This window comes from Hippoglossus hippoglossus, chromosome 3, assembly GCF_009819705.1.
Source record: "Hippoglossus hippoglossus isolate fHipHip1 chromosome 3, fHipHip1.pri, whole genome shotgun sequence".
In the NCBI taxonomy this organism is placed as follows: domain Eukaryota; kingdom Metazoa; phylum Chordata; class Actinopteri; order Pleuronectiformes; family Pleuronectidae; genus Hippoglossus; species Hippoglossus hippoglossus.
In genome coordinates, this window is record NC_047153.1 from 9,802,826 (window position 1) to 9,815,820 (window position 12,995).

Below are 12,995 nucleotides of genomic sequence, written 5' to 3' on the forward strand. Positions count from 1 at the left end.
GGTCTGAAATTCTTAAGTTGCATTTTATTATCGGCAAATGCGACTTCAAACAAATGCATAGATAACGATGCGCAGCCACTCAGTCGCACAACAAGCACCAACCAGTTTGCCAAGGAGCTGGTCTGCAGTAAAAATCTAGAGTAGAGCGACACACGGAATTCAATAACCGAGCAGTGGGGTACAGCAAGTGAAATGCGTATGATGAAATCAGAGAGAAGAAATAAGGCCTGCGCCAGCCGTGACTTCACCTCCCACAATATTGTCACCAGCTGACGCGAGAACCTCGAACATGGAGCCGACAACCGGAACCCAACGCAAAGAAAAAACTATTAATGTCAGCGCTGCACCGACTGCCTCTTCTAACTCTCTACTGTTACTAAACCTCTGCCTATAAACGACAGCAAAGCAAGCGGCTCTTCAGTTTTTGCAGTTTGTAAGCAGTAGCAGGTTTCACTTGATTGCTTATATACGATCATAAAATTTGAAACCAGTCAAGTTTTCAAGGCACATGAATCAGCTCCGAAAGGGACGAATATGACATTGTATACGAATGAGATATGATAGGGAGGAGGTTAAAAATAAAGCTATCCCAGCATATGTAAAAGAGTGTGGTTAATGTCTAGAATTACATCCACATGCACACACACACACACACACACACGCGCACAAGTGCCCGGCTGTCCGTGGACAGAGGACAGATGGCTGCGGAGTGGCTCTGGTCCAGGAAGTGACGATGTTCTGTATCATTATAATCTGCTCCGTAGTGTCCTCCCTACTGCTGTGCTGGACAACATGTTTCACCCACTGAGAGCAGATACTGAAACAGCTCCTCTGCTGCTCAGTAATACAATACTCTTAGCGAGGCGCAGTGATAACAAATTCAATTGTTTTGTGACCTCTGCTCGCCTAAACCTTTAAATCTGCCCACAAATTGGAATTTCACAGTTATTTTCTAATGAAGAAAAAGAAACAGTGGAAGGCAGCATTGTGTTCTAAAGCACTCAGCCTCGTACGAATCAGCGTTGGACTCCTCACTGGAGTTAATACTGTCAGTCTGTGAATCTGCGACATACACACGGATACGAGCACAAGGCTGCAAAGCATCGATTCTGATCCACCATTCAGCCTGTTTGTGAAAGCCCACCTGATGCCACCCATAAGCTGAAAAACTGAAGCAACATCTACACGCAGTGAATGTACCACCACAGCTTCTTTTCTCAAAATATAATCAGCATTGGAAGATATGAATACAAACAAACATGTGTGCATGGTGAACACATTTAAATGAGCATTTTATGATTCCAGCCTCAGTATTTGGGCCTAACTGAGCTTTTCAATATAGGAGGTTAAAATAAGACCCAATGATTGGCCAATGATATCAGACACAAATATCATTTTCTTTATTTTACTGAATAAATAGTGCAGAAAATATGTACATTTATTTAAATTTTACTTGGATTAATAATGTTTACTTTGTTCATTCAAGTTCTGTAATTATTTTTGCTTTATGTTTATCTTTCTATATAAAAGTGAAACTGTCAATCTGTAAAATGAGCCTCAATTACATTTCTTTGTCGTAAGGTTTTGAAAACAACATCTTTGGATAAAGATGTTGTTTTCAAAACCTTCAGAATAATTCATAATAATTTATTTCAACTTTAATTTGATCAGAAGATTTGTTGGTTTGGAGATGATTCATTAAATGTGTCATTGCCACATCTGAATTTCAGCATTTATATCACAATCCATCCATCCATTGGGCTCTAGTTAAAACATAGGCTGCTCCGCTGTGGGGCTCCACTACACTGTATGTTAATTCATTTCACATATAGCACAGACACCACTTCTACATTGTTTGATGTTCATGTGATTACAAAGAGAACAACTGGGAGCAGAAACTCGTCTGTTGTGATGATGGAGCTGATAAATACACTGGATTTCCTCCCTTGCTTTTGCTGTGAGAGCATATATATATCTCACAGAACAAGTTTGGCAGGGGGGGGTGGGCGTTTTTACACAGTTCCTTCTCACCGGTGTGAAAACACTCACTCTGGCTGATGACGGAGGTTAACTAGTGTGTTTACAGCAAAGCAAGTCTGTGTGCATGTGTAAAGTGTAAACATGAAATATGCGAACTAATCAAACCGCCTCTCCGTCTCGGTCGCTGAGTTCTATTGCACACAAAAGAGGTATTAAAACAAACAAATTCAAATTCATCTGCAGGTGAGAATTCTGACAAGAACTTACACTTACACTTCAGGATAAAAAGTGTGTTTAGTGCTATGCGTGTCAACACTGCGGAGGCATCGCACAACAAACCAACAGCACCAGAAAAACAGCAGCAACAACAATAAGAAGAAAAATCACAGATGTTTCAACGGACGTGACAGCGGATGAAACTTTAACAATACGTTTGAGAAGTGATTCACTTTAAATCTCCGTGACTCTGGATTAATCCTCATGCTCAGCGCGCCTACACTTTTTTAATAGGCCTTAAATAACATCCCCACCGCCTTTAATGGCTTTGTATGTTTTCAACGTCTACTATGAATGAGCACGCACTCAGATTAATACTCTGCGATGTTCTCTGTAATGGTGTGAGAGGAGAGAGAATGGGCAGCTGCGAGCGTTTAAGGAGCAGCACACTTTACTGGAAGTTGCATAAGAAACACTCAGTGGAATCCGACATCATTTTTTTTTCTACTTTTGTCTTAGATGAAAGGTCCAGTCGCGTAATGATGAGAGGTTGTAATGGCGCTCTGAGTGAAATAAGACGTATTTTTACTCATCGCCTCCATAAACATGCCATATTTATTCACTGCAGCGATCAGGGTGAAGGGATAATGTCAGAGATTTAGAGCCTGAGTGGTAAGAGTCAGAGATATTCATCAATCCCCCCCCACTCCAATGCTGTGGTGCCACAGTGCTTGAGATAGGCTTCACTGGCTGAACGGGGATCAGGGGGTGAGCTGCCATGCAGGCGCCCTGAGGTTTAGAGGTGGGAATCACACACCCTGCAGCCACTCCAGCCCCGATATCACACACACACACAAACACACACACACACACTCAGCACAAGAGGAAGGACGCAAGAATGGACATTACCCTCCGTGAACCAAAATCATAACAATGGAATTTAATAAAACTTTGTGTATTAAAAAAAAAAATAGACTAATCCCTTTAAATCTTCAATAATGAGGGAGAAGAAATCCAAAGACTGTGATATTTCCCCTCCCTTCACCCCACAAGATTTTAGGCTTTCCACGGGATTCCACTAGCTTAGCCGCAAATCGCCTCACTGCTGTGCGATACCGCCGTATCCTCTAAGAATAGGGTGAACACACGATCTGGCACGTGTGGATGGGCGCGCGCGCACACACACACACACACACACACACACACACACACACACACACACACACACACACACACACACACACACACACACACACACACACACACACACACACACACACACACACACACACACACACACACACACACACACACACACATCTTATTTGACTTTGAGTGACGCATTCCTGGTCCAGATTGCTGCTGGTTTTCACTTTTCCCCACCAGGAAAGTAGCCGGTGATGTTGCCATGAATCAGGCGATCGGCCCGGCCAGGGACAGGCCACATGGAGCTGAGGGACAAGATGAGGAGCAGGAGAAGATGAAAGGCTCAAAGAGAAATCCTCTGTGTTCGACGGCTCGCGCAAACAGTGAGAAGAACAAGAGCATCTGGCTGCTGTTTTCAGATGTTGCTTGTTTTTCCAGCCACGCGACAAACAGAGATGGATTCTTCGCCGTGGTTTGATATTGCAACATGTAAAAAGACTCAGAGAGAGAAAAGAGAAATGATCTGATTTATTTGAAATAGATAATTATCGATGAGAAGAGCAAACAGGCAGCCGGTGAGAGACAGAGAGGAGGAGTCCCTCTCGCGGTGCTGGGAGAGTTCACTGGAACGACACACATATAGAGCGTGTCTCCGCTGAAACAACAGTGTAAACACACTCTGATGGCCTCAATTAATCTTGTTTAAACAGACAGATGTGATAGCATCACATGAAACCACGACTGCTCCATATGCTACCTGTTCACAGTAATGTTTGTAAACGGACTAATTACAAAGCTCTCAAACGAAGCTCCTCACTCTCGGCAGATGTTTGTCCATTAACCTGCAGAAGGATTACTTCAATATGGTGTGAAGGAAAAGTCACACATTAGCATTGGCCTCCCTGCACTGGAGAGCCCGCCCTGATGAACACATTTCATTGTGCTGACTTGCTAATGAGAGATGTTTATGATATAGATGTTCTGATACTGCCATTGGAACTGGCTCTATCTGATACTACATCTTTGAAGTATATTAGTTTCAGTCAGATAAAACTGCAATTTTCAGCAGTTGCGCTCTTCCTGTGCCAAGTTTTGTTGTAACTGGAATATTTCACACCGGAGAGTCCCACAACTAAAACATGTACTGTGATTTCAAAAAAGGTGGCAGCACTTTAACAGCTATTTAAAGGAGGGGAATTGTTGTGCATTCATAGATTTATTCATTTCTGTTCTCTTTCAGATAAAAAAGGATGCAACTCTCTGTATTTGTGTTTTCAAAGGCTTTAGCATGAGCCAGGCCAAACAACAATGATAATAACCATCACTTCCATACAGGGTTAGTAGCATCCAGCTGTTAAAATACATTATATAAATTTCTTTAAATGCAAAGTATCGGATTGCTGCTCGTATCGGCCGACACTCAAAGTGAAGGTGAATCCGTATCAGGAAGAGGAAAAATAGTATCTAAACATCTCTAAAAGATTTGAGCTTTGAAAAACTAAGTTGTTGCTGCACTGAGTTACGGAGGAACGCAGTTATTCTACGAGGATTTCATTTTTCATTCATCGTGTTTTTCCCCCAAGTGTAAATCAATAAGAAATTTGGTGTCATATTTATTGTTGATACTGATGATATAACACTTGGATTGTTAGCCATTTGTGCACCACTGCAATAAAGCCCTTCAATCACATGGCTGAAGGGTATGAGAAGGATTATGTATTAGAAAATCACATAAACTTCATGCACTGTTAATGTAAAAGACAAAAAAGCCGGCACTTTCAAATCCTCACAGCAACAGTTCCTTTCTTATATTTCATCCGGAGTTCGAGACACTTGCACTGATGCTCGTCTATAAAACTCTCAATGGCTTGGAACCAAAATCAGTGGCCGTCTTTTACTGTATGAGCAACTTTTGTCTCTCAGGTCATCAGAGTGCAAACTAAACACAGAACAAACCCTGTGCACCACAGAGATGGGCCAGGCTGCCAGATGAGACCACAACTCAATCCAGGTTAGAAACTTTCATGTCTAAAAACTGCACCTTTCATACTCATCCAAAGCCTGTTGCCTTCATTTTCTTACTCCTGTATTCATATCTCTGTTCTTACCTCTTTCATTTTCTTTGCATTTTAATGTTTTTATCTCTATTTTTAATGTATTTAACAGATGATGTATAAACTCTTTGAATCGCCTCTGTGTTTGAAATGTGCACGACACAAAGACTTGTTTTGCCTCGCCTTGATGAATAAATGTCTGAAAGCCAGTTTCTCCGTCCGCGAGATGTGGACATGAGTCATGTTTTGGCAGTGCCGCTGCTCCGTCACATCACTTTGGATACGCTGCCCACTGGCAAAGTTTCAGAAGAAGTGCGTCTTCAAGCAGCCTGTCTTTCGGCAACCCGATTTTGTGTTGCTTTGTTCATTTGTTGTCGTTTCTTTTCTCTTTTTTTTCTTCCAGGGATTTCGATTGTGCTTTGTCTGAACTCTGAGTTTCTTTCTTTCACTTTGTCACTCTCCTGCTTTGCATTATGAACAATATTTTACCCAGAACCGAGAGAGAAAAATGTCTGTGAAACATGGTAATATAACAATTCACCCATCAGACTGTGGTACAGCAACAATGTAACTGTGCAACTGCAACAACCATCACTGTTTTCACAAATGTGTTTTCTTTTTATCTTATGTTATGTCTTGTTTTTAATGCACCGATAAAACAAACAAATGCACAGTTTGGTACATTTGGTCAGTCACACCAAAAGCTCTTGAATATCCAACGTTTAAGAGAATAATATATTTGAATATCTGCAAAATACATTATACATGCATTATTAATTGCAGCCACAACTGGCCTCAATGCTCTGTGTAAAACAAAGTGACATGTGTGTTCATTATGAATTCATAACAAGCCGATTCTGCTGCATTTTAATACAAAACTCAGAAGCATTCGAATCACGGATGTAATACACATCTACACCAGCCCCCAATAAAAACCCTGTCTGCATTTATCTGTCCATGAAATATGAACGATGTTGAATGGAATGCCCTTTTCCAACAGTCAGATAAAGGTTTATTGAACGCCGGAGTGAGCATAGAGGTTGCCATGGCTACAAGTGTGAAAAGGGCATCTGATCTGACTTCTGACCAGTCAATTAATTTTGGAATTGCATTTTTTTTTTTTTCTTCTTCTTTTTAATCAAAGGTCCATTCATGATTCAAAATTAACTGCGGCGAATAAAAAAGAAGAAAGAGACAAGATTGCAACGACTTTGGAGAAGTACAGTAATTCTAGAGTCTTAAGATTAAGACCGCCACAAGGGGAAGAAGGGTGAATATTTAAGACCGATTAAAGTGGAAAATATTAGTTTGGTCTCAGTGTGGATTGATGGAAATAATAAAAAAACAGGCTTAACAAAACAGCACAGAAAGACTTAATTTCCTCATAGTTTTACAGATGAATTCATGTAAGGTTGCGCCTTCCTCCTGCTTGGGAGTGTTACAACACCACTAAGAGGTCTCCAAAAGCCATTACGTGAAATTGCTTCTAAAAAAATGTTTATCACGCTTATTATTTCGGGTTCTATATTTAGCCTAATAGAAATGTTAATGATGGGGAGAATAATAGTGGCCGAAATTCAACAGCACTATGTCTAAAGGAATAAATGGGCTCTTATGGGCTCTCATTGTTCCCAAGGGAACATTCACATACAAATACACTTACAGTAAGATATCCTGTGATGTCGTTAAGACAACGGGACTTCGTTATTTGACATGAGTAGTTCTTGGAGGATAAAATATGTCGGTTATGTACTATACCAAATGGCTGAAATGTCAACTTAATTAAGCTGCGGAAGAAGAAAGAAATTCCTGTGAAGGATTAACTAGAAAACACTCAAAGGCAACAAGCGATTGCTGCATCAAATTCAACTTCATTCCAGTAAATAGAAAATATTTCTTAATTTAAATTGCTTTAGCTGAAAGATTCATATAGCACCAAGGACTTCGACCGTGCTGTCATAGGAACGCGTCTCACGCTGTCGCTCCTCACTGTCCTTGTAGCAGCAGCAGCTCCTCCTCACACCTCCCTCCCTCCTCCGTGCTGCTTATATCCTCCCTTTGAAAAGAAGGCAGGAGGTGGTTTGATTATAACTCTCCAATTGCAGCTAATTAGGATAGGTCAGCTGCTGCAGTGGAACAGTATCCGTCCCACCACGCTCCTCCTCCTCCTTCGCCATCCCTCTCTCTCTCTCTATTTCCTTGGACAGCCCTATCAGTGGGTACCATCTCTCTACGCCACCGCCGCCTGTCTGTTCGTGATAGCGACTGTGGCAGTTGTCTCCACAGAGGCGAGCGATGTGCTGCCAGCCACTCCGACGGAGCCAGACGAGCGGGTATCAGCGTCTACGGCGGGCGCATTGGAGCATCAATTAATCGCCGTTTAAAACTGGCACACAAAAAAAAAAATGCATTTGATATACTTGAGCTTAATTAATACATTGCAACCAATTTTGCAGGCCTAATTAATCAATTTGCAACTGGTCCCTGGTGCGAAGATTTCCAGATTATGTTGTCTGGAAGGAAGCTGTACTGAACATCAGAGGAGAAGATGAATTACAGGCGTGGAAATGGGGGAGTTGTGTGTTTGTTCTACCAATGCCTATTACCAGAGGAGTGCATAAATAGCAGCGTGGAAGGAAAAGGGGAAAAAAGGGGGCGACAAATTCAGAAAACAAAAAAAAGAGTCACAACTGTGAATGCCCGACAACCTGGTGACAATAAAGGCTAAGAGCTACAACAGGGCTGAGGATTGATTAGGACTTGAACTACATGATTTCGTGCACTTGTAGTTCTGTTTATACGGAGCCAGTGAACGGGGCCGCAGTGTCCTGGCAAGCAAGCAAGCAGAGAGAGCTACAGAGAGTAATTGGGAAGGCTCGGAGAGGAGGAGAGGAACAGAGGACATGAGATGGATGAAGGAGGGAGGGCTGTGTGGGGGGGGGGGGGGACCTATGAAGTAGCTGCTAAGTGCTGAGATGTGAAGAAAATAAGCCGGCAGGAAAATGACCCCGGGGAGCGGTGACCAACGACAAGCTCCCTTTTTCCTTTTTTCCCCCCATTTGATAATAGACCTACTGTACATGAGTGTGCACGCAGGGAACTGTATTTTTCATAACAGCTCAATTTTGTCCATACGCCTCTTTCCTTTTCACTGAGCATTATTAATTTGCCATAAAATTACTCCAATATATCACCTGTTCGTGAGGGGGTTGGTTTAAGGCACGGCGGCAGATGGGACTCCTCTCTTCTCGAGCTCGCCAGGTACAAGGTGACCATCTTTGGTGATTCATCTTCCACAGCAGGAGGACGTTAAACGTAAGAGCGCTCCCTCTCTGAGCCGGCGACATTGTGCTTTGAGAGTCATCTAATGTAAATATTAACTCAAAGCCCGGCGTAATTTGTCGTTTTGGAGCGTTCAGCTGGTGTCTTCACGAATTAATAAAGATGCACTGGAACGCCGCCAGAGCGATGTTCACCACGCCTCACTCCTCATCACCGCTCTTGCACCACGCCTTGGCCTCCCGCCTCACAGCTTAGCTGAGCCCACATGTTATTGGCTAAACACAGCCAGCTGCAGGCGGTTAACTGTCTAATCTCACATTAATCGATTTCCCCAAAACAAGGAAAGGAGGAGGAGTGGAACGAAAGTCATGGAGCGGTGGGGGTGAGGGCGCAGCGGAGGGTGAGAACAAAAGGGGAAGGGGGCAGAGATGAGCGGGACACGGGCACAGGCGGGTTACGGCCTTTCGATGATTGTCCGCCACCGCTGGACTCGAGTGCGTGTGTTTGTGTACAGGTGCAACAATGTCCTTGTTTGAGACCGTCAACAGGAAATTGATCGAGGTACACGTCCAAAAAAATATGTTGTATTTGCACAGCGCTTGTTGTCTGCTACAGCTCAAACCCACTTTAAGCTCCCATTGTCATGTGTGTTGTCTGTTTAGATTCTTTCAGTCCCTCATGGACAATTAAATGAGAACATTTTCAAAATGAGAAACATATGGAGTTCTTTAATTGGCCAATTTTTCTTGCCAACGTGTGGGGCTTTTTTTTTAATACTATAAACCAGTGAAAATGATGGGAAAAAATGCTATCTAGTCAGACATGCATATTGGAGCACAGAGCGTTGAACAAATTGTCATTGTCCTTCCGCGAGGAGTAAAACAGCCCTTCTGTTCTCTGGATTAATGGCGTCATTACAAAGAATCCATGTTTGGTATACAGCGCCTTACTTCTGGATGCAGTCGGTGAGATACATACATCTCGGTGTAGGGAATTTGTATTTCTTTGGGAATATCTGTGCGGTAATGGCCCACACCGGTGAGAAATCCACCAAACCTCCTGTCCCATTACTTCTCTACCTACTGTACAGTGCAATCTTGGCTATTCTCGCCTCCTCTGACCTTGCACTAATCATGTGAGGTGGCTGGGGTAAGGAGGACTGCAACAACTCATATCTGGGGAGTTATTGTTCAACACATGTCATGTGTAATCTGCCCGACCCACAGCGCTTAGAATAATTATTCATATTTAATCACCACACTACGAAGCTACATCGCCTGCCGCTCACTAAGTCATTTTCCATGTTCCATTATCAAAGTTTCAGAGACGGGTGCTCAGGGAAGGGGGACTAAATGGAGAGGCTGAAGTAGTTGGGCTTATAAAAACATAATGGGCTTGTCTGCTTTGATAAACTGAGGACGTGTGTAGAATGCACACTCACTCACACCCTCAAACACACACACACTCAGACACACACATTAAATGAGAAAAGTCTAGAGAACAAAGTATGGGGAGAATAAAGTAGCCAAGAATAAGTTGAGATTGTGATTGTGAGCGTTCAGGCAAGTCAAGAGCCCAATCGTTAATACAAATAACTTCAGCACAGAAAACGGATTGATAGCCGTTTGAGTGTTTTTCGGCCTGCGCTGCAGCTTTCACTTCTCGTGCAGTCACACGTTGTCCAATGAGGGCTCACCTTGTTCCAAAGGCGGCGGTTTCACGCCAGTAGCCTTCAACTTGAGGGCTTCTTTTGCAGACATGTCACAGCAGGAGCCCTTATTGGTGTCCTGGTCGCTGTCAGCCTGGTCGCTGTCACCGTGGCCGCTGTCTCTGAGGCTCGCTCGCTCTGGGTCTTTGAATGTTGAACTACTAAAGACATTAAGAAAAAAAGAAAACAGCGTTACGACTTTTTTACAGAGAGGAATAAAAGAGGGAAGGTGTGTGTGATAATATTTTATGTGATATAGCGAATACTTTGAGTGACCACTTTTAAACCTAATTAAATGTACATGCCCCTTCTTCTTCTTCCTGCCACAACTCAGTAGAATTATTTGTCAGATGAGTAAACGTTGGTATATTGTGTTGGGACCGCTGGAGAAAAGAAAACAAAAAGGTCTGAGATGTGATGACGGTTACAAATCCGAACTCTTACCTTTGAACAAACTGTTGTCTGCTGCCCATGTAATTAGGCTCAGTGGGGAAATTGTCCGTCTGTGGAGAAGAGAGAGAGAAAAAAGGGATGTAGTGCGGTTCTACAGAAATGAATCCTGCTGTGAGACAAGATCTCGGGACACATGATTAATTGTAGAGGAAAGAGAAAGAGAATACTAGCGGCTAAACATTTAAAACAGACCATTTAGACATCACATATTCAATGACTACCAGTGTCAACTTAACATCCAGTGACCTAAATTACTGCATAAAGATGCACAGAGATTCAAATAAAGTTTGCCACTTGCAGTCTGTTCTGTTTTCTATCATCACATGCAGGGAGAAATTGTTTGTGTGGAACTGGGACGTCTGTGTGCTCAACTGTGTGTGGTCTGTTTGCTTTGGGGTTACATGATCATACACAGGGGGGGCTTCATGCTCTGTGGATCGATAGAAAACGCACACACACACACGCTTGTGCACACATGCACACACAGAAGACACGCTAAGACACAGTGTGGCATGTATGACAAATACCGCAGTAGAATAAGACTGGTACAAACCCCATTCTTCATAAACTGTATAAACACTCCACAATCCTCAGCACTGTGTTGTGCAGCAGTGCATTACAGACTGGATCAATCACATTGGCACTGGAAAGAGCTGGACGCGTCTCTCTCCCAGTCTGTCTCCCTCTCGTTAATTATAGCAGAGGACGGTGTATGAGGGATTTAAAATCATCTCCATTGAGATAAGGGGCCACAAAGATCCCAGTGTGCTTCCTGGCTTTTATAGAAATGCCTGTTAACCTCAGCGATAATGAAAACAACTAATGTAAAAACAATTAAATGCATCCACCCCCCCCCCCGTGACGCTGGACTCGAGCGTATGCGCTGTTCGTTCACTTTGAATGGGGTGACGTCACGCATTGCAGAACTGCATTGAGCGTCGCTCGTGCAGCGTACGTCGTGCTGCATTGGCGGCACCAGCCAATCAAGATGTTCTCAAAGGCAGGTGCTAGCCAATCAAATCGGAAGAGGAGGCAGAGGCAGTGGCTGACCTGGTATGTGTTCATATGGTCATGGTTTTTTTCCCTTAAGGAGGTTAGCCAGAAAGCCAGCTATGAAGGCTGTCGTCATGACGATTGTGCCAGCATCAAGCGGCGGGTGCGCCCGTCATCAAGCGTTGAAGCAAAAAGCATTCGTGTGATTCCAGCATAATTCATGAAGAACACAGGCAGAAAGAAAAGAATGCATTCGCAGGAGAAGCTAAAAGTCCCAGGTACACAGAAGCATAGAGGGTGGAAACAAACACCTTCAGGAGAAATAGCTTTCATATTGTGTTAGTGGTATTCATCACAGTAACACAAATAATTTCCCTATGTAGTGCACAGCTCTCTCTCTTGAATCGAGAGCAGTAAAATGTCATGTTCAGTGAGTAATGCTCGCTTGTGCTGGGGTTTTTCACATGCACAGCTTGACTCACAGTCAATACAGTATTTCAATGTCATCCGTGCTCCGCGGTGGCTCCGTATGAAAACGGGTGTGTGAAGGTCACACAGGCCGGCTCGGTACTTTGACGTTCCATGGTTTTGCCAGCACCTTTTTTTCTCTACCTAAACATTCTATTGCACCTCCGCCTTCACAAAGCTTAGAAAGAGAACACCCACAGAAAATTGTACATCAAAGGCTGGAATCTGACCACGGAGTAGCAGAAGAATGAATGTTTGAAATGGTTTGGCATTGAAATGATAACAACTAGTTTTTTCTGAAAAATAAAAAAGAAGGGGAGATGGAAATCTTTATATTGATGCACCCCTTCAGTACTTTTATGACCAGGGACTCACCCTTGGACATGTCTTTCAATCAACTCAGCTGTGTTAGCGCCCAATCTGATCCCATTGAAAGGACGTCGCAGAAAACGAATTTTCCAGATTGTCACAGCTGTGCGAGGTACTTCTGAATGACATCCTCGTGATAAATCAGTTACAAAATGCATTTTCCGTCTCCCCGCTTGCAGAGTTCACCATTGATTTAATAAACTAAAAACGGGGGCCAATGTGCAACTTTGATAGTGAGTTAATTTCAAATAAACCACTGAATCCCATTGTGACTTGAAGTCTTATCTTAACAAAAGGGAGGGGGGGGGGAAGCATGTCACACTTGA

The 12,995-nt window shown here is 43.1% G+C and overlaps 1 protein-coding gene across 4 annotated transcripts in view; it reads right to left on the minus strand.

Moving 5' to 3' along the window:
• pcdh17 (protocadherin 17) overlaps window positions 1–12,995 on the minus strand; it is a 57,395-nt gene that overhangs the window by 24,425 nt on the left and 19,975 nt on the right. For 2 of the 4 annotated variants that reach the window (XM_034577663.1, XM_034577649.1), the window contains exons 3-4: window positions 10,831–10,889; window positions 10,375–10,544 (exon numbers count right to left, since the gene is read on the minus strand). In XM_034577663.1, coding sequence (XP_034433554.1) covers window positions 10,375–10,544; window positions 10,831–10,889 — 229 coding nt within the window. Of the gene's footprint in view, window positions 1–10,374; window positions 10,548–10,830; window positions 10,890–12,995 lie in introns of all 4 variants that reach the window. The other 2 variants (XM_034577659.1, XM_034577638.1) reach the window with 1 other exon arrangement.